This window comes from Mustela erminea, chromosome 6, assembly GCF_009829155.1.
Source record: "Mustela erminea isolate mMusErm1 chromosome 6, mMusErm1.Pri, whole genome shotgun sequence".
In the NCBI taxonomy this organism is placed as follows: Eukaryota; Metazoa; Chordata; class Mammalia; order Carnivora; family Mustelidae; genus Mustela; species Mustela erminea.
In genome coordinates this window covers 93327693-93349423 of record NC_045619.1, presented here as the reverse complement: position 1 = coordinate 93349423, position 21731 = coordinate 93327693, and the positions used below count along the sequence as shown (strand labels likewise).

Sequence of the window (21731 nt, the reverse complement as noted above, 5' to 3'; positions counted from 1 at the left end):
TTGTTGAGGAATTTTCCTGGGTGGCTGATAGGGTACCCAGGAAAATTGTGTAAGCCTCTTACCTATTGGAGGCAGCTGTTTACAGCTGGGCTAGTGCTGGGAAGCAGCGTCTCAGGGTCTCATTCAGGTTCCAGAAGGTTAAAAATCAGAAATACCAAAACTTGGGCTGAACCCTATGGGTGACTTAGGGTCAGGGAGCTGTATTCTATTCCTGGTTCTGCCACATATTGTCTGGGGGACCTCAGTATTTGCCTCTAATTTTCATTTTCAATGGAGTGAGTAGCTGTGCTGCCTAACTGACAGGGTGATGTGATTCCTGGAGATGACTGGTACATGTGGGAGTCCATGAAACTGACATGTACACAAATGCCAGGTGGTATCACTACCTGTAGCCTTTGGGTCTGTTTGTGGGGGGCTGACTCAGCGGGAAGGGAATTTGGGGATTTTGTCTGCTTAGTTCCCCAAGTAATGTCCTTAATACCCTCTGACTCCCAATAAGATAGGTAGGTTTGAGAGAAGTACTGTTTCTTTGCTAGGGAAGACACTCCAGCCTGCCTTCCTCTTTGACAAAATTCCTGACTTTTGGAGAAGTTTTCCTTGGCTATAAATTCCACTCCTGCTCTTATTTCCAAATTTGGGGTGAGGGTGGGGCAAGAGCTCTACCTGAGCCCTTCAGCTAAGCCCAGCCAGATACCCTTTCCTACCTACAGTATATGTATGCGTGTGAGGGGGGGCTTTCTCATGTGACTGAGCATCTCCCTCTAGGGCTCCAGGCCTGGGAAGAGTTAATCGAACCACACCCTCAGCAGGAACGGCCTCGGACTTTGTGCTGAGCAGCCGTCTCTGGCCTCTCCTGGCTTGACTGGCATAGGGAGCCTTGGCGAGAGGAGGCAGCACTGTAGAAGGTCAGAGGAGTGGACACTGGCAAGAGGAGGGCAACCTCTTTCCTGGCCTCTCCGACACCATGGACAGCTCCCGTTAACGAACGCACCTCTCTACCCTTGGGGCCTTGGGACTCCTATGCCCCCATCCCGTCCAACTGGGATTTCATTCAGCATTCTCCAAGAGACACTGAAGTTATACCCTAGTTCCAGTGTTCGGTGAGTCTTGCTTTGGCTTGTCACTGCTCTGCCCATCTAGGGGTGCCCTATCTGGGGACAGCTTCCTCCCGCCCCCCATCACATTCCCACTCCCCTCCAATCCAAATCCAAAGAAGATGCTTTCCTCCAGCCCCACTTCTCCTGCTCACCCCTGCCTGCCAAGTTACTTAAAAACTTATTTTTTTAATGTGGGATAATAATAGTACCTATTTCATGGGGATATTGTTTGTAAGCGTCAAATGAATTCGTGGTATGTAGGGTTTGGAGCCCTGCCTGGCTTGCGGTATCTGATTGTTAGAGATTGATTTTGTCATGATTACTGCTCTCTTGCAGTTGTGTCCTTCCAGGAAGTGACAAGCGCTCTCATTTTCTGAAACTTGGGGAAAGCAGAGCGAAGGCTGAAGGCCGCCTGCATTCTCCTCCCGCCCCACCTTCCATCTCTGCCTCCCTTCCCTCCCCCACCCAGGTTCAGCATTGCTGGAGACTAGGAGGATGTGGCTTTTTTATTCCTGTTGGGGAGTAGCCCTGACCATTATACTAATGATTCTGTCCTGCACCAGGCCACCCCACCTACTTGCCCCGGCAGGAAAGACCCAGGAGGGCCGGGCTTCCTCCCGAGGTTGCCCCTGCCATGTGCTCACTGTGTGCAGAGCCCCACAATAACTCTGCTCCTCCTTGCCCACTCCTACCGCTACTAAAAGGCTGGGAGTGTCCCTCTGGGGCAAAGTCCATGCCGGAAGGTTACAGCAATGGGTGTAAAAGCTGGAGATGGAAACAGGGATAGCCATGGAGGCACATGGAGGGATTATGACAGCTAATTGATGTGGGAGAAACCAACCTCACTTTTATTTAGGGTATTCTAATCTTTGCTGGAGGAACTCCTCTAAGTCATGTCCTCTAACTCACCAATCATCTCATCTGGCCCCCATTTAGAAGGTGAATCTCAGGGCGCCTGGGTGGCTCAGTGGGTTAAAGCTTCTGCCTTTAGCTCAGGTCATGATCCCAGGGTCCTGGGATCTAGCCCTGCATTGGGCTCTCTGCTCAGCAGGGAGCCTGCTTCCCCCCATCTCTCTGTCTGCCTCTCTGCCTATTTGTGATCTCTATCTGTCAAATAAATAAATAAAATCTGAAAGAAAAAAAAAAAAAAAGAAGAAGGAGGTGAATCTCACCGTCGCCATGAGAGGGACCTGCGCAAGGATGTTTGCATTAAGTGTGGGTGGGCTGGGTGACTGAACTAGAGGTTGCAAGATTAGGAGGTGAGAAGGAGAACTGGGGGCAGAGGGTCAGGGAGGCTGGACCCTGGCCAGGGCCTCCGTGCTGGGGGTGGACAGGCAGGGAGTGAGCTTTCAGAGCCTACCATTCCTCCCCAGGCTGCTCTCCTGGAAGCACAGCCGTGCTCCCCTGGGGTTGGTTGCTGCCTGCTGGGTGCCTTCCTTACCCCAGTCAAAGGCAGGTGGTCCTGTCCCACCCCTGCCGCACCCCCACCAGCCCTGGCCCAGGGAGCAGGGGATTCTCCCCACTTGGCGAGCGTTCTCACAGCTTCCCACAGTTAGCTTGGCCTAGTCCAGAGGCCTCCCTGGGTTGAGGACGGTCTCTATGGCCAGGAGCTGGAGGGGAGGCTCTCTTAGCTCCTTCTGCCCTCTTCCCCTCACACAGTTACTGGCCCCTAAAACTGAGCAGACTTCAGCCAACTGTTTCCCTTATTCCCAGGACCAGCAGCCCCTCTAGACATGACTCTACTGGAAGGCTCTGTGGGGGTGGAGGACCTGGTGCTCCTGGAACCCCTGGAACAGGAGCCTCTGCTCAGGAACCTCCAGCTGCGCTATGAAAAGAAGGAGATTTATGTGAGTGCGTGTGGGTGCCCCTGGCTGCAGGGGTGTGGCTAGAACTGTCCTGTGCTCCCACCACCCCTCCCAGCATCCCCTACCCCAGCCCTGCTCATCCTCTTTCCTTTTTTTTTGCCTCCAGACCTACATTGGTAATGTGTTGATCTCAGTGAATCCCTACCAACAGCTGCCCATCTATGGCCTGGAGTTCATTGCCAAATACCGGGACTATACCTTCTATGAGCTGAAGCCCCATATGTAAGTAAAGGGACCGAGGGAAGGCTGACAGGGCCCCCACTTCCTGAGAGCAAGACACCCTGATTTCCTCTATCCTTTCTCCTGAAGGAGGCTCTCCAGCTTCCCCACCCCCCACCCACCCTGGTCCCAGGAAGCCCCTTCCTAGACCTATCCCTTGCTCAGTCTAATCCAAGTGAGTAGGGCAGATGACTGTGGGGGCTGGAGATGGAGAGAAAGATCTCTCCATCTTTCTTGGGTCTTGGATTAGCCCCACCTTAGTCATCACCTGCTTCCTCCCCCCCGAAGCTATGCTTTGGCAAACGTGGCATACCAGTCACTGAGGGACCGAGACCGAGACCAGTGCATCCTCATCACCGGCGAGAGTGGATCCGGCAAGACGGGTGAGGGCCTTGGCTGGGGGCTGGGGGCGGGGGGAGGGGGCGTGGAGTCACTGCTCCAGCTCCCCGCTCATCTCTTTCCCAGCCAGGCCAGGCCCTGCCCCACCCCAGGAATCCCTCCCCGGCTTTTCTGCTTGTGAGGGGTGTGAGGTGCTGGACTTGAGGGGAGTTAAGGGGGGGTGGGGATCCATGTGAAGGTTTCCCTCACACAGAGGCTAGCAAGCTGGTGATGTCCTATGTGGCGGCTGTCTGTGGGAAAGGGGAGCAGGTGAACTCTGTGAAGGAGCAGCTGCTTCAGTCAAACCCGGTGCTGGAGGGTGAGGATTCCGGTCTCTGCCTTCTCTGCCCCCGCACCCCCTCCCCACGGGCCCCAGAGACACTTGGACCTACACCCTCTTACCCCGTTCTTGTTCACCCTGAAAAGTCCGGGATTGGCATGATGGCTGGAAGACCTTCCTCCTTCCCCTTCTCAAGAGCCCCTCTCCTCCCCTCAGTCACCTCCCCTCCCCTCTCCCCATCTCTGCAGCTTTTGGCAATGCCAAGACCATTCGCAACAACAACTCCTCTCGATTTGTGAGTGACCATCTCCCTGGCCTGGGAGGAGAGGGTGTGGGGGCTTGAGATGGAGGAATGAGGCACAGACCCCTGCCGGACAGGGTGGTGAGAAGAGGAGGAAGCCAAGTCTCTCTCTCTCTCTCTGGTCTCTGAAGGGAAAATACATGGATATCGAGTTCGACTTCAAGGGATCCCCCCTTGGTGGCGTCATCACAAACTGTACGTGTCTCCCCATTCTTTTTTTTCTTTTTTAAGATTTTATTTTTTTTATTTGAGAGAGAGAGAGAGAATGCACAAGCTGGGGGCAGGGGCAGAGGGAGAGAGAGAAGCAGACTCCTTGCTGAGCAGGTGGGACTCGATCCCAAGACCCTGAGATTACGCCCTGAGTTGAAGGCAGCCTCTTAACTGACTGAACCCAGGCTCCCCGAACATGTATCCCCATTCTGCTCACCACCTCTCTTTCCTCCCCACCCCGTGGTGTCCCTTTCTGCTGATTTGCTACCTTAGGAAGGAATAGTTGGCCACTGAGACTGCCCAAGTCCTCAGAACACCAGTGATGAGGGTCGACCTAGAGGGAAGCTGTGGTATCTCCCAGCCCCTCAGGATGTTATTTTCTAATCTGCTGCCAGATCTTCTGGAGAAATCCCGAGTGGTGAAGCAGCTTGAAGGAGAAAGGAACTTCCACATCTTCTATCAGCTACTGGCCGGAGCAGATGCCCATTTGTTGAGTATGTGTCTGTCCCAGAGACAAGGCCAAAGAGCCCAACTTCCGTTCCATCTCCTCTGGGCTCCTGCAGCCCTCAGGCTTCTTCTCCCTGCGTTCCTCGCTCTGAATCTCAGCCATTCGTTCGTTGCTGGGAGCAATCTCCTGACCTCTGTGTTCTCTTCTTTTTCTGGGATTGTATTGCTAGGAATAAACCTTCTGGCCTCTTATTCCTCTGTCCTGCTTGGGTTCCTGCTTCCCCAGGCTGGCTTCAAAAATGGAACACTTATTTCCATCTATCATCCTTTCCTATCTTCAGTGTAAAGGGCTTTATCGATAGCTCAGCAGAAAATCTGGCAAGATATTCTAAGTGTTCAAGAATGTTTGATGAGCTGTAGTAGAAGCTGTTCTGGGTCTACATCTGCCTCACCCAGGCCCTGTCCTTGATTTACTCTTCTTAGATGGTTTTATGGAGGTTTCACTTATTCATTCATCAAACATCTCTTGAATACCTACTGTGCTCGAACACGGTGCTGGCTTCTAGTGGTGCAGAGTTGAGTAAGATGACATGGACCCTGTCCTCCAGAACTTACAGTCTCCCAGGGATGACAGCTATTTGAACAGGAACACAGCAAAATATAGTGTGATCAGTGTCACAGGCCTGTGCTGGAGGCTGTCAGAGCACTAGTCATGGAGTACCCTGCCTTGTCCAGGGGAGCCCTGGTTGCTAGATCGACCCGAGGTGGCTCTGGGTGGGGAGCACCATGGAGTCTGGTGGGACTTCAGGCCTTGCCAGTGTTTGCCTCCCAATCCAGCCTCTAGCTGTGAGCATTGTGGGTGTCTGGCCCCCAAGGACCTACCCTTTTGGTTTCTGGTTGTTCTCCACTCGACTTGTGACTCTCTCCTTACCCCTTGTGGAGGTCTCCCTGGTTCAAGAGCCCCTATAGCTCACATACTTCCTTCCTGGCTCCATAGTTTTGGTTGTGTTCGGGTTGTCTGAATCATAGGCACTAGTGTCCTGTTCTGGTTGGTTCAACGATTGATTGAAGCCAAGGCTGGATAGGGCCTCCCTGGTGTCATTATCCCAGGGCCTTTCTGACTCATTCTTTGTCCAGACACCCCTCTTTAGCAGGTTCCTGTTTCAAAATTTGTATCTCAGGGGAAGTTGCCCTTACACTCTGGTTTGAGGGATATTCCCTGATTCTCAGATCGGGTAAATAATAGCTAATTGGTATCTTTCAAGCTCCATGCCTAACCTACTCCTTCCCGCCTCAGGTGAACAGCTTTGACCATTCCCTTGATTCATTTCTTCTTAAGAAAAAAGTTTGTATATGGCAGCCAGGCACACAGGATATGAAGATGAAAAACACAGTCCCAACGCACAAGTTGTTCATTTGTGGGCGAGACAGAAGAAAACAAAACCTAGCCCATATGTTGTGGGCTGGAATAGAGGCTCACCATGGGGGGAACACAAGAGAGACTTTTGGCTCAGCCCCACGTCAGAGAGAAGCGTCCAGAAGAGGGGTCAGGTTTGGGGAACAGAGCATCTGACACTTTGTTCGTGCTGAATGAACAAATAATGAATGGGCCAACTCGGGCCTAGGTGAGGTGTTGAGGCTTGGAGTGGGTGGGACATAGGTGCTCACCCTTCTTTCCTCACCTTTGCCCTCTCAGAGACACTGAGAACTGACAGGATGGAGAGTTTGCTTGTTTTCATTGTTTAGAACCCTGAGGGTGAGACGAGGAAGGGAGTGAGTCTTTTCTTTCATAAAAGTTGGAAAGAAATAAAATCATAAAAGTTGGATTAAGAACAAACCCTAAATACTGCTTAAAATTTTCATCTGTTCTCATGGGAATTAGTGATCCCCAAACAAAGGAGGCAGGGGAAAAGTCTAAAACAAAAATGGCTCCTTTGAATTAATGAGTATACCAAGCTAGGTCAGGGGCTGTGAGAGTCAAGGCCAGAGCCTCCTGGGAGCCTGCGTACTAACCCTCTTCCCTCGCACTGGCCCTCCCAGAGGCCCTGAAGCTCGAGCGGGACACAAGTGGCTACACCTACCTAAACCAGAAAGTGTCCAGAGTGGACGGCATGGACGACACCTCCAACTTCAAGGCCGTACAGGTGGGTGCCCGGGGCGGGCCCTTAGGTCAGCCCCTGAGCCCGGGCTTTGGCTTTGAGAAGGGATGCATTGAACTGCCACCACCGTTCAGCTTCTGATTTCTGCTCTCTCCTCAAGAGTGCAATGGCTGTGATTGGGTTCTCGGAGGAGGAGATTCATCAGGTGCTTGAGGTGACGGCCCTCGTGCTGAAGCTGGGGAATGTGGAGCTGGCAGATGAGTTCCAGGCCAATGGGATATCAGCAAGTGGCATTCGGGATGGGAGAGGTCTGCATCACCCTGCTGGTAACCCCAAGCAGCTCCCAAATCTTCTACTACGATTTCTGTTCTTCCATCAACTTCCATGTCACTGACTTCACTCTGATTCTGTCCCACTCCGCCCATTCCCGAGCTCTTCCCTAAACACACTGTTGGAGATTCCCAGTGAGACACTTTGGAATGAGGTTATGAAGTTCAATAGTTCTAGATTCTGGGACCTCTCTGAATCTCAGTGGAGTTTTTACAAAGCATTTCGGGAGATTGTCCTACTGAAGTAAAGAATGCATTCCAAGTGTCCAGAGCTCCCTCTGTCCTCCTCCTCCTCCCCAGAAATTCCTCCTGGGCTGTGTTCTGGATGGGCTATAAGGATATCCCCAGCAAGACCCAGGGACCCCTGTCTCCCAGCAGTGTCACTTCTCAGCCCTCTTCCCCTGGGAGGAAAGCCCTCTTTTCAGGCCATGTTGTGTTTTCCTCCTCACTCTAGGAATTCAGGAGATTGGGGAAATGATGGGTTTGAAATCAGAGGAACTAGAGAAAGCTTTGTGCTCAAGGACCATGAAAACAGCCAAAGAAAAGGTGGTCACTGCACTGAATGTCATCCAGGTAAGGGCCCTATGGGGTGAGTCTGATCTGGGGACTCTTCTGTGGCTACTCCCCTAACCAGCTGGCCCTGCCCGCAGGCTCAGTATGCTCGCGATGCTCTGGCCAAGAATATCTACAGCCGCCTCTTCAACTGGATCGTGAATCGAATCAATGAGAGCATCAAGGTGAGAGGTGGCTCTCTGCTCCCAACACTCTCCTGTCTGCCTCACCTTTCTTGCCCTGGTCACCATCCCCATACTTTAGGTTCTGAGATGAGCAGAGGAAGAAGGACAAAGTGTAGGGTCCAGTTCCTTCCAGTAGTGTGTTGTTGTGGAAACATCTCTAGTTTTTGGGTTTGACTCTCTGGATCCCCTATTTACTGCCTGCGTGGCCTTTTTGTTTCACAGAGATTCTGAGCCTCAGTTTCCTGATCTGGAAAATTGGACACTAACGGCTACCTGCTTCACAGGGCTTAGTGAGGACTGGATAAAATTACGTACATGGTTACCATATAACCCAGAAATTCCACTCCCAGATATAGATCCAAGAGATTTGAAAACAGATGTCCACATAAAAACTTGTACCCAAAAGTTCAGAGAGGCATTATTCATACTACCCCAAAAGTGGAAACGACTCCAATGTCCATCAGTTGATGAGTGGATAAACAAAATGTGGTATATTCATCCAGTGGGAGATTAAGAAGGAACGAAGTACTGATTCATGCTCAGCATGGACAAATCTTGAAAACATTCAAGTGGAAGAAGCCAGACACAAAAGGTCACATTTTGTATGATTCCATTTATACGAAATGTCTAGAATAGGCAAATCCATGGATATGGGATACGAAATGTCCAGAATAGGCAAATCCATGGATATGGGAAGCAGATTGATGTTTAGCAGGGGCTTGGGGTGGACAGAGGAGAAGGGGGGAGTGTCTGCTAATGGGTGTGGGGACAAGATTCCTCTTGGGGCTGATGAAAATGTTCTGGAATGAGATAGTGGGGATGGTCATATACCTTTTGAATATACCCAAAAAAAAAAAAAAAAAAAGCACTGAATCATACACCTTTAAAGGGTAAATTTTATGGAATGTGAATTAGATCAAAATGGAGCTAGTATTCAAAGTTTTTTGTACAGGAAATGCCATCAATTCAGAAGCTATTACTGAAAGGCAGCTGAGAAAAATAGGATTTAAATCTAGGTTTGGGTAAATGCTTAGCTCTTTTGAAATTTGAGTTGTTCATCTGTAAAATGGGAATAATCACACCTTCTAGGGTTATTGTGAGGTTTCTTGAAGTAAGAACATAGACTTTTTTTGTAAAATGCCCTACAAATCTAAGAGATGGCTATTGTCCAGAGAGGATCTTACCGTCTTCCTGCCTCATTCCCTGGGAGCACCAGCCTAGAATCTGTTCACCTCTCCCTTCCTCCCTCCCTTCCTCCCTCTACTTGTCCTCTACCATGCAGAGGAGGAAGGAGGATAAAATCACAGCAGTCCTCTCCCAGCATGGTCAAGCTCACCTGAGTTCTGTTCACCCTCTGCTCCAGTTGCCTCTGCCCCAGAAGGGCCTGGCCTGGTTTGCAGAGGAGGCCCGTCCTCAGACTTCTCTTTTCCTCCTCTTCAGGTGGGCACTGGGGAGAAGAAGAAGGTAATGGGGGTCCTGGATATCTATGGCTTTGAAATTTTAGAGGTGAGCGAGTTTTGCCCAACTACAGCACCCTGCTTCCCCGGGGTTGGGGCACGTAGACTCGGGGCTGGGGAGGGGGTGGTGAGAGAGGGGAGGCGTAGGGCAGAGGCAGAAAGGGACTTGGGCTGAGTGGCTCCCTTTCTGCCCGGGGCCCCTCCCTCAGGATAATAGCTTCGAGCAGTTTGTGATCAACTACTGCAACGAAAAGCTGCAGCAGGTGTTCATCGAGATGACGCTGAAAGAGGAGCAAGAGGAGTATGAGAGGGAGGTATGCCGAGCCTTCCCCTGCTTACCCTCTCGGAAATTGCTTCTGGGCACGTGCCCGATCTGTCCTTTTCCCCCATCACAATTTCCTCTCACTTGTCCCCAGATGGGAACACAAAGGACAACAAGTTTCCCTTGCACAGGTGCAGTCCAGCATTACTGAGAAGCCCTGGTTTTTGCTCTCCATCCCCCAGGCCCCCTGCGCCCCACCCCAGGCCATGCAGGGAAGGGGCAGAGGGATGGAGGGGTGTGTGTGGGGAGACCTCACGCGGGTGCGGTGACAACTGTGCTTGGCCTGCAGCGCACTGTGAACCAGATTTAGAAGGGCCATTTCTCCTGCCCTCATCACCCTACCACATCCCTTTTGGTGCTTTTCTTTAACATCTCAGAATTCTTTGTCTCCTGGGGCCCTGGCTGATGTCACTCTCCCCTCTTGTGGCACTCTGATCCCAGACTTCCTCCCCAGAAGTGCCCCATGGCTCAACATTTCCACACTCCTTCCCCTGTTTGCCCAGAACCCTTGTTTTCTGTGGCTAGGTGTGAGAAAAGCTATCTGATTGAGCTAACCCACCCCAGAGTGTGAATGGCTGAGAGTCTCACTCGTCAAAACCCTCCCAGGGATGCTGCCCGGGAGCCGTCAGGGATCCGCTGTGGCAGAATTTCAGGCAATGTGGCCACAATGTGTGGGAAAGGTTTTATTTTTTTTCTTAGTTGTTTTGTATATTTTTATTTTAAAAATTTAATGATCAAATGGAGAACACATTCCCATGCTTCGAAATTCAAAAACTTCTTTAAAAAGCTCATAAAGAAGAGCTCAGCTCCCTCCCAGCTTGTCCCCAGCCTTCTAGAACTCCTACCATCTAGAGCCAACTGAAGGGGCCCTCTTTTCACAGGTGTTTTATATGTAATCAAGCAAATCCATAAGTACATTTGCCCACAGAATTTATTCAAATGGCAGTGAATACAATCTGCTGCACATCGTGCTCTCATCAGTTGACAAGAGATCTTTCTGTATCGGTAAACAAAGAAGCATCTTTATTGCTACTAGGATTGTAAGGATCTCATACTTCATTTAACTAGTTGAGGAAGGCATATTGGCGATGAAGTACGAGGGCAACTCTACTTAATTCTACTACGCGTTCCCTAAAGATCTGTGATTCCCTAAGGATCCCTAAAAAGAGAGAGAGGCTTGTGTTCCTCTGCCACATGCCCATACCCGGGAATGGCCTGAGCCTGGGAGGTGTGGTCCTGGAATCAGGAGCCACACCTGATGGGTGGGGAGCAATTATCAAGTGGGGAGCAATTATCTTTGGGTCTTCTTTTGTACCATTCTTGCCTTTGTTAAAAAAAGATTTATTTACTGGTGCGCCTAGGTGGCTCAGTCGATTGGGTGTCTGCCTTTGGCGCAGGTCATGATCAAGCCCCGTGTTGGGCTCCCTGCTCAATAGGGAGTCTGCTTCTCCTTCTCCCTCTGCCCTATTCCTGCTCTCACTTTCTCTCTCTCTCAAATAAACAAATCTTTTTTAAAAAAGATTTTATTTATTTATTTGAGAGAAAGAGTGCGCATGTGTGTGGGGGGCTGTGGGGAGGAGGGCAGAGGGAGAGAGAATCTCGAGCAGACTTCACACTGAGCACAGAACAAGTGACCCTGAAATCAAGACCTGAGCTGAAATCAAGAGTCAGAAGCTTAACTGACGGAGCCACCGAGGCACCCCCATTCTTGCTTTAAAAAACAAAAACAAAAACAAAAACTACCCAATCCCAAAGTATCAGGTAGATTAGTGGTTCTCAAACTAGGAGCATCAGGTGTTAGAAAGGCAGATTCCTGGGCTCTGTCCCAGACATGCTAAGTCAGAAAGCCTGGGAGTGGGGTCCAGCAGTCTGTTTTCCCAAGCTCTCCAGATGACTGCGATCCAAGTTCGGGAAGCACTGATGTAAGTCTTTGAAGATGTATTAAGTTAGGTCTGCTATTTGATGAAGTTGGCTTGTGCACTTTGGCTTATAGGTTTTTGTGAGAGCAGCGTAGCCATTCCCTCTTCCACATACTCGGGGACCCTTCCCTACTGCCACAGTGGGGTAACCCCTAGCCCAGCCTTCACTCAACATATGACACCTCCCTCTCCAGCCCACAGTGCCTATAGGGCACTCTGAAGCATTTCCCTGTCCCTCACAGCTGCTTTGGGTCTTCCCACGTGTCCAGCTACCCACCCCACAAATTCTCCATCAAAACCTTGGAGGGATGGGGACCTAAACAGAAATCACACCAGGCACCCCCTTAACTATGGGGCTTTCTGAGTCCTTTGTGGGGTGGGTTGAAGGGAGCCTGAGTCCCATGAGTTCTTCGGAGACTTGTCTTGGACCTGCTCCTATGACCTGTCGCATTACCTCTTGCCAGGGCATACCGTGGACAAAGGTGGACTACTTTGATAATGGCATTATCTGCAACCTCATTGAGCATGTGAGTTATTCTTCTCTCATCTCTGAGACCTCCTTCCTCTTCCAGACTGCCTGAATGTCCTTGCCCTGTGTCTCCCACCTGCCTTTCCCTGCCCCACTTGGTAAAGATGGTAAACAAGACAAAGGATGAGGGGCAGAGGGACAGCAGTGAGGATGTGGACATATTGGAGGCCCTGGCCTAGGTTGGGCTGATCTTGTTTCCCTGACCAGAATCAGCGAGGCATCCTGGCCATGCTGGACGAGGAGTGCCTACGGCCTGGGGTGGTCAGTGACACCACTTTCCTAGCGAAGCTGAACCAGCTCTTCTCCAAGCACAATCACTATGAGAGCAAAGTCACCCAGAACGCCCAGCGCCAGTATGACCACACCATGGGCCTCAGCAGTTTCCGTATCTGCCACTATGCGGGCAAGGTGACATGGCAGGGCTGGAGGGTAGAGACCAGGGCTGGGCGTGGGTGAAAGGCAATGGGGGAGAAACTACGGGGAGATGAGATCTGGGAATACATCATGCTGAGACTGGGAGCACCAGTTGCTGGGACAAGGTCATGGGCCCTCCAGACCAACAGCTGCTTCTCTACAGGTGACTTACAACGTGAACAGCTTCATTGATAAGAACAATGACCTACTCTTCCGGGACTTGTCCGAGGCCATGTGGAAGGCCCGGCACCCCCTCCTTCGGTCCTTGTTCCCTGAGGGAGATCCCAAGCAGACATCTCTCAAACGCCCCCCAACTGCTGGGGCCCAGTTCAAGAATTCTGTGGCCATACTCATGAAGAACCTGTATTCCAAAAACCCCAACTACATCAGGTGACATGCTGGGCACATAGGGAAATGCACTGTATGTGATGACACATGCAGTGTCCATGCACAATGTCCTTTTGGGGTTATCTCCGGAATAGGGCTGTCAGAGGCCCCTCCCTCATAAAAAACAAAGTCAGATGAGTTGCTGAGAGTCCTGGAGCAGGGAGAGCATCAGACTTTGGTAGGAATTGTGCTTCAGTGAGTGAAGCTGGGAAGGCCAGTGTGTTCACTTCCTCTGAAATGTTTCTACTTGGGGGAATGTGTGCAGAACAGGGTTCTGGAGACCAGAATGGGTCACACTTGCAAAGGTGAAGCTCCTGAAGCCTGTGCCTTGCACCCCTCCACCCCAAGGTGTATAAAGCCCAATGAGCATCAGCAGCAAGGTCAGTTCTCATCGGAGCTGGTGGCCGTCCAGACTCGGTACCTGGGACTGCTAGAGAACGTGCGGGTGCGACGGGCGGGTTACGCCTACCGCCAGAGGTACGGGCCCTTCCTGGAAAGATACCGATTGCTGAGCCGGAGCACCTGGCCTCGCTGGAATGGGGAAGACCGGTAAGACCCCTGGGGGAGACAGGGGAGCAGGGAAGGGCAGCCAAGGACCATCTGGGCCAGGGAGGGAGCAGACAGTGGAAATCCCCAAAGGTCCATGAATGGATACTTGGGGAAATGAATTCTCACTTTTCAGGGGCTCTGAAATCTGTGCAAGCCCGAAGCTCCTCTCCCTGGGTAGAGGGAGTTGGGGAAAGGTAAAAGAAGACCCTCCCTGGGATGCGCCTGGGCAGCTTTCCCCATCTGTTCCTGTAGGGAGGGGGTTGAGAAGGTCGTGGAGGAGCTGAGCTTGTCCTCAGAGGAGCTGGCCTTTGGGAAGACGAAGATCTTCATTAGAAGCCCCAAGACTGTGAGTAGGAGGAGGCACTTGTGTTTGGCAGGGGGTGGGAGGCAGCCGGGTTGGAGAGCCCCCCAGTGAGAGGCTGGGCTTTAGGGAAGCATCCCTAACTAGGGACGGATGGTGGGTGAGGTAGTCTGTTCTCAGCCGGGACTTCATGCCTGGGACCTGAATCCTTGGGCTACGCCCCTGTCCTGAGCCCTGGCAGATAGGGGCCTGCACAGCCCACTCCGAGTGCCTCTGGCTGGGGTGGGACTCCTGGGGGTCCTGGGGATGTGCCCCTTGTGTCCAATCGTCCAAACCTAGCATAGGCCTGAGACAGAGTTCAGTAGGTGCTCGGGGAGTGACTGAGCAATGAGGACACCACTGGCTGGGAAGGCCAGGTGCCCTGGGTGCCACCAGGCCAGCCTTTTGCCACCCACCCCCCCCTTCCACTCTCCACAGCTGTTCTTCCTGGAGGAGCAGCGGCGCCTGCGCCTGCAGCAGCTCGCTACGCTCATCCAGAAGACCTACCGGGGCTGGCGCTGCCGGGCCCACTACCAGCTCATGCGCAAGAGTCAGATCGTCATCTCCGCCTGGTTTCGGGGCAGCAGGGTACCGCTTACCACCACCCTCCCCAGGGGTCACCCCCTGGCTCTTATAAGAGACTGGGAAGCGGGACAGCTGGTTCAGGAGATGGAGTTTCTTTCTAACAGTCCTGTTGTTTTCTGCAGCAAAAGAAACAATACGGGAAGATAAAGGCATCGGTATTGCTGATCCAGGCTTTTGTGAGAGGGTGGAAGGTAACCAGGAAGGGCAGAGGGGCCTCCTCCCCACACACAGGTCCTTCCCCACATGCTTTCTCCCTGATTGTGCCAAGCACAGGGCAGAAAGTGGAGCAGGGAGTGCGTTGTGAGGTCAGGTCTGCACCTGCGCGGTTGTGCGGTCTGCTGCCGTGGGTCTGGGAGGGTGGCCGCGGTGGCGGGGCGGGGGGGGGGGGGGGGATGTGTCTGTGTGCAGGGGTGTGTCCCTGACTTAGTAACAGAGCTATGACTGTTGCTTGGAGGGCCCTCCTCTTGGCCAACCCGTCTGCCTCTCCCTGCAGCACAGTCGCAGCTCTATCTTACTGTGTTCTTTGTGTGGGAGAAAAATATAGAACCTCTTCTAGATCTGTCTTCTGTCATCTAGGTCTAACTGTCTCTCTTTTACTTTGACTCCTTTCTCCTATGTCCCTGCCAGGCCCGCAAGGATTATCGAAAGTACTTCCGGTCAGGGGCTGCCCTCACGTTGTCAAATTTCATCTATAAGAGCATAGTAAGTGGTGGGTTCGGGAGTGGAAGGTGGAGGGTTGTGGGGAGGGCACAGGTTTGGAAAAGGAAGATGAGTGGTTTGAGAAGCGGTGACTCAAGGCTTGCCCCCCAACGGGCTTCTTCCATCTGCTCCTACTTAGTGTTGAAGTCGGGGGGTAAAAGACAGTGGGGCAGCCACCAGCAGGAAGCAGGCTCCAGCGTCCCAGGGCCCAGGGACAGAATGGGAGGGTGTTCTGGCCTGAGCGGACACGGCTGGCAACCTTGTGGCCAGAAGGACTCCCAGCACACTCACTGACTGATCCGTGGTGAATAGGCTTAGGAACAGATGGGCTGGGTGGTTAACAGCCGTGGAAGAGGCTGAGCCTTCTGGAAGAGCACCATGAGGACACACATAGGGCTAACTAACTCAGCCTTCCAAGATCCATCTTAGGGTTGGGGTGAAAGTGGAGGAATCCTCCCTTCCACCTCTTCTGAAACCATAGCAAGTGAGTCCAAAATTAAATCTCAGGAGAGATCTTAATTCTGGAGGATCTGGGTCCAGGTGGCAGGAAGAAGCCAGGACATTCAAGCTCTGGGCAGCTTCCAGGGAGAGGAAAGTGAACAGAGGAGAGTGTTTCCCAGAGACGTCCATCCAACAGCAATGGGCCTTCTGAGGAGCGGCAAGGGAAATCAGACAGGGAGAGAGTAGCACTTCCAGAGACACCTTGCAAAAGCAGGCGTCCAACAGGACATGTTGGACAGAGGGCTGGGGTAAAGCAGAGTTGACCTCTGCTGATTCCATTTTTGACAGTTAGGACTCTTACTAATTATGCTTCTGGGATACACTCATTGGAGCTCCCCTTTGTTGTTGGAGAGGTGGGATCCTTACTGGGCCTCTTCACTGTCTCCCTGAGCCTTTGCTGTATCCCCCTTCTCCTGCCCTAGAGGGGCTCCATCACGATGGCCCCAGACTGTCTGCTTTCCTAGAGTACGTGCTCTCTCGCTGCATCCCTGAGGCCAGTAATCTGATTCAACTCTTATCTCCTGACTGGCCCCTCTTCTACCTTTTCTTTTATCTGCATATTATCAGGCATCTGCTGAATGTCACCCCAGCAGCTGCTGGGTTTAGACCAGTATTTCAGTGAACCACAGCCCCTACAGAAGCATGTGTACAGGGCCAGATGGCATGGATTCCTTCAGTGTTTCTGACGAGTTTGTATTTTGCTATTGCTTTGCCTGTAACTAATGTGAATACCTACTATTTTTTGAATACTTACTATGCCCTAGGCCCTTTACATGAATTGACTCTAATGCTGTCAAAATTCTTGAGGTAGACCCTTTTCTTTCCTGTGTTTGGTAGGCCCAGTAAGGTTGACTAACTTGTGAGGGGTCCTGCAGGTGGTAAGGGCAAGAGAGCTGGGATACACACTGTTTGACTCCAGAGTTTCAATGCCTGCCTAAGACTGTCTCCCCACATGGTCCCCGGCCTACCCAGGGCAGGAGGGCTGTAAGGGGAAAGGCAAGACTTTCTAGATCTAGAGAAAAATAATTAAAAAGAGAAAATACTCAGAGATTCCACATCAGTTAGAACATGGGGGATTGTGGGAAATGCTTAGGAACGTTCATTGAATTAAATCAAACTAGACCTGACCAAGGACCGGGAACTTAACGGTTAGACCAAGGCTGCTAGACCTTTGTGGTGGAAATATCAAAGAGCTGGGATAATTCCTGCAGAGTTACAGCAATATACTGAGTACACTGCCTTTTCCTATTTTAATTTTTCTAACCTAATGTCTTAATAAAAATTTTCCATAAAAATTCTGAAAACTGGGACACCTGAGTAGCTCAGTGGGTTAAAGCCTCTGCCTTAGGCTCCAGTCATGATCCCAAGGTCCTGGGATCGAGCCCTGCATCCGGCTCTTTGCTTGGCAGGGAGTCTCTTCTTCCTCTCTCTCTCTCTCTGCCTACTTGTGATATCTCTCTGTCAAATAAATAAATAAAATCTTTAAAAAAATATTCTGAAAACTTAGAAGTGCTCAAAATCAAGCTAATCTTTTTAAAGAGATTCATTTATTTTAGAAGAAGAGAGTGCGAACAAGTGAGGTGGAGGGGGGCAGGGGAGGTACAGAAGGAGAGAGAGAGAGAGAGAATATCCTGAAGCCGACTCCAAGCTGAGCAAGGAACCCGATGTGGGGCTTGATCTCAAGGCCCTGAGATCATGACCTGAGCTGGAGTCAGCTGCTTCACCAATGGCGCCATCTGGGCACCCCAACATCAAGCCATTCTCCATATCTTCAATAATTCTACCCCACAAACAAACAGGGTGCTCAGTGCTCCCTCGGATATAAAGACTTGAGAATCTTTGTTCTTTATTTGGGGAGAGTAAACAGATGCCATGGGTGAAACTTGATTGGATCCCAGAACAGGAAAAATAAAAGCAAAGCTAAAAAGAACATTTTTAGAAGTTTATAAAGGACGTTAGGAGAAATTTGAGTATGCATCACTGTTGGATGAGTGTATCTAATTAATGTTAGTCTTTTTAGGTATGGAGGTGCATCTCAAAGGATGGGTAGGGTCTGAGTGGGCAGAACTGAGCCGAGACCAGCATGGACTAAGGCACAGAGAGCTAACACGTGGGATGGGCAGAGGGCGTGACAAGGAGTCCTGTCTGAGAGGTGTGCCAGCAGAGTGCAGGGATCCTGTGGCACGAGCTTGGGCTCTAAGTGGAAGACTTTGAATGCCAAGTGGAGGTGTTGGGCTGGACTGATCAGAGAGGAGGGGAGGCGGCCCCCGCTGATAGTGGTGGCCAACGGTAGGCAGTTGTGAACCAAGACAACAGGAAGGTACAGGACCGAACTGTCAAAACATGGAGGCCAGTTTTCACCTTGGTTCCTCTCACCTCTCCTACCCTGGGCAGCAAATCTCTGCTTGGAACCAACCCTTCCCTCCCTTCAGTCTCCCGGTCACACTCTTACTGGCCAGCCTCCAGCCTACACTTGACACCAAAAGAGATCGGGGAGGGGACTCCCTTCCATCTCCTCACTCCACTTGGTGCTTCTTGCTCTGGGGGGGCCTCCCTCCTCTTGTGTGGCAGGATCTAGGGGAGAGTTTGCCTCTTGGGAGAACTTCCTTCTTATCAGTCCACTCCCAACCTCGCCCCCTTCCCACGTAGACACAGAAGTTCCTGCTGGGGCTGAAGGACAATTTGCCATCAACCAACGTCCTGGACAGCACGTGGCCGGCTGCCCCTTACAGGTGCTTCCACGCAGCTAACCAGGAGCTGCGGCAGCTCTTCTACCGCTGGAAGGTGAGCGGGGCCCGGCGCGGCACCTCTCATTTCTCTTTCCCTCCTCCTCCTGATTTTCCTCGTCTGCCTCCCTCTTCCACTCCCCGTCACCGCCCCCCCGCTTTTTTTTAATTGTGAAAAAGCATACATAACAAAATTGGCCGTTTAAACCATTTTTAAAGTACAGTTCGGCGGCATTAAGCACATTCACATCGTTGTAAGACCATCACCCCTGTCCATCTCCACACTTTTTTCATCATCCCAAACTGAACCTCTGTACACATTAAGCAATAACTCCCCGCTCCCCACTCCTCCAGCCCCGGAATGTCCACTCCACTTTCCCTGTGAATTTGACTGTGCTAGGGGCCTCATATAAGTAGAGTCATACGTTTGTCCTTTTATGTCTGGCTTATTTCACTTAGCACAGTGTTCTTCCGTTCAGGAAATACCTACTGAGCACCTGTCTAGACTAGGCCTTGCGCTGTGTGCTGGGCATATAGCCCTCCCTCCCAGGGCTGGCATTTGATTGTTTCCAACCCTCTCCCCCAGAGGCCCTCAGGCCCCAGGGCTCCTCCAGCCCCTGCCCTCTCTGAAGTGCCTCCAGCCTGTTCTGTTTGCTGTCTCTCTGCTTCTCCACTTCTCAGTGTTCTTCCCATCCACCCTCCCCAGGCCTGCCCCCTGCCTCCGGGAGCTTAGCCCCTGCCCCTCCCCCCACAGTGCAAGAAATTCCGGGACCGGCTGTCCCCGAAGCAGGTAGAGATTCTGAGGGAGAAGCTTTGCGCCAGTGAACTGTTCAAGGGCAAGAAGGCTTCCTACCCCCAGAGGTGAGGGCCCCTCAGACCCCGCACAGTCAGTCTCATCATGAGCAAAGGAGCATCCCCCAGGTGGGATAGGGCAGTGGTTCCCAAACTTGGGTGTGCGTAGGCACCACCTGGCAGGCTTGATAACACCCAGATATGGCTGCACCCTGTTCTCAGAGTTTCTGATTCAGCAGGTCTGGGGCTGTGGGCCCAAGAATTTGCCTTTCTGACAAGTACCCAGGGGACGCTGCTGCTGGTCGTGGCCCACGCTCTGAGAACCACTGAGAGAGAAGATATGGTGGAGGATGGGGAAAGGGGCATGGGAGGACTAAGAGGGGAACTCACTGTGGGGAGGCCCAGGGCCTTGGGGGTCAGTGATAAGGACCTGGTCTCCACCATGTACCTCCTATGTGTCCTCAGTGTCCCCATCCCATTCCGTGGTGACTACATTGGGCTGCAAGGGAACCCCAAGCTGCAGAAGCTGACGAACGGATCGGATGGGCCTGTTCTGATGGCAGAGACTGTGAAGAAGGTCAATCGTGGCAATGGCAAGGTGAAGGCCCGCATCCTGAACCCCTCCCCGGAGCTTGCTCCAGAGTTGGAAGGGTGGGGGTTCATCCTTGCCTTTCCTCACACTTTCCTCTTCTGTCCCTAGATTTCCTCCCGAATTCTTCTCTTGACCAAGGGGCATGTGATTCTCATAGACACCAAGAAGTCCCAGCCCAAAATTGTCATTGGGCTGGACAGTGTGGCCGGGGTGTCAGTCACCAGCTTCAAGGATGGGCTTTTCAGCTTACATCTGAGTGAGGTATCAGAGCTCCCTGGCTGCAGGCCCTTAGGCTGGAGAAGGCGGTGGGCATCATGGAGTTGGGGTGGGCTGGGGGCGATGGGGCCCAGACCTCTCACTCTGGGCCTTCCATGCCTCTCAGGCTGCTCCCATGGAGGAAAAAGGAATCCCGTCCTCACTCTTTCTCCCCCTTCCTAAGGTATCATCAGTGGGCTCCAAGGGGGACTTCCTGCTGGTCAGCGAACATGTGATTGAACTGCTAACCAGAATGTCCCGGGCTGTGCTGCATGCCACACAGAAGCAGCTTCCAGTCACCGTGACTGAGAAGTAAGGCCATGAGCTGGGGCTGAGGGCCATCTTGGGGGCAGATGACCAAGCTATTGGTCATTGTGACCGGAAAAATCCGTGTAGTCAGAAACCGAAGCACACTCTGTCAGGGCAAGCCTCGAAGGTCTTCTTAGTCTCCCCACCCAAGTTGTCTGGGGCCCTGAGTCTTCTGATCCAAGGGGAAGAGAGATGCGCTTCCTTCAAGAAGGGGAGGGGAGGCCATCATGAAAATACGGGAGTAGGGTGAGGGGATGGGGGTACTAGCTCTGTCCCTCTGCCTGCTCCCCCTCCAGTTTCTCAGTGAGGTTCAAGGAGAGCAGTGTGACTGTCAAGGTCATCCAGGGCCCTGAGGGCGGTAGAAATGGCAAGCTAAGCTGCAAGAAGAAAGGCAGCCGTGGCCTGGAAGTGACCGTATAGTGAGGAGGTGGGGGCCGAAGGCGGAGACAGCAGCTTCTTCTCCTGGACCAGTGCCCATCCTGCCCACCCGTGTTTGTGAGAGAATCTCCTGTCCAACCCCTCTGATCCCGGGGATGGGGCTCAGAGACTGAAGAGCCCTTGAAGAGAACCTTTCTCCCACACTCTTCCAGTCTCCTCTCCCCCTTGGAACTTAGCTTCCTCCCACCCTCAGGCTCTTTGACCACTAATAAAACAAGTGACTTTCCAAACATTTGCTCAGTGTGGGTGAGTCCCTGTTTCCTGGCCTTCACAGGACTCGTACTTTGACTGCCCTCGCCCCCTTCCCCCTCCTCAGGCTCCTTGGAGCTAGCAAATGCAGATAATAAGAATAGAAAAGAAGGGAAATTGTCTCTGGCCTCCTTGACCGGCTGAGCTCTGGCGGGGTTTGGAGAGACTGGGGTGGAGGTGGGGCAGCCAGCGATGGGGCTCAGGTCCCAGGTGGCCAACGGGCTGATTCATTAAGTGTGTCCCTGGAGGGAAGAAGTGAGGATCCCTGTCTTGTCGGAAACTAGGATCCTTTGGAGATTTAGCCTGAAAAGAGGCCCAAGGCTGGAGGGCTCATGTGAGCTGAGGTGAGCTTGGGAATGCAGGGTCCCCTACACCCAGGAGTTGCCCCCTCCATCCCCCCAGCTCATCACTGGGCCCCCCAGCACATGTGCCCCCCAGCATCCTCTTCCTTTCTGTACACCAGAGATGCTAGGCTTCTGCCAACAGTTTTCTTGCTAATCACTGCCCAGCAGCTGGGGCCTGCAGCTGGTGGCACTTGCGGGGGTGGGGAGGCTCCCGATCCCAGACTCTCCCACCCCTAGGACTGCCCCCCCTTCATTTATTTCCCTTGGGTCACTGCCATTATTTTTTTCTTAATTTTCAACTGTCTCGCACCATCTCGTCCCCTTTTCTCTCACTAATATCAATACGTAATCTTTTGTATAAT

At 52.2% G+C, this 21731-nt stretch overlaps 1 protein-coding gene across 2 annotated transcripts; it reads left to right on the top strand.

Moving 5' to 3' along the window:
- The first annotated feature begins 870 nt into the window (after positions 1-870).
- On the top strand, positions 871-21001 carry MYO1A (myosin IA). 2 transcript variants are annotated; one of them, XM_032348712.1, is made up of 28 exons: positions 871-1100; positions 2811-2944; positions 3069-3184; positions 3470-3564; positions 3774-3878; positions 4088-4134; positions 4272-4335; positions 4746-4844; positions 6838-6941; positions 7057-7204; positions 7680-7798; positions 7876-7962; positions 9403-9468; positions 9629-9733; positions 12125-12187; positions 12397-12597; positions 12767-12993; positions 13339-13539; positions 13792-13885; positions 14318-14467; positions 14587-14655; positions 15092-15166; positions 18314-18448; positions 19145-19251; positions 19648-19780; positions 19883-20035; positions 20214-20341; positions 20635-21001. In XM_032348712.1, the coding sequence occupies exons 2-28, from the start codon at positions 2831-2833 to the stop codon at positions 20756-20758; spliced, it is 3129 nt and encodes a 1042-aa protein (XP_032204603.1). In that variant the 5' UTR covers positions 871-1100; positions 2811-2830; the 3' UTR covers positions 20759-21001. The 2 variants fall into 2 exon arrangements, with proteins under 2 accessions (XP_032204603.1, XP_032204604.1); XM_032348713.1 differs by lacking the exon at positions 871-1100 and having other exon boundaries at positions 2754-2944.
- The last annotated feature ends 730 nt before the right edge of the window (positions 21002-21731 follow it).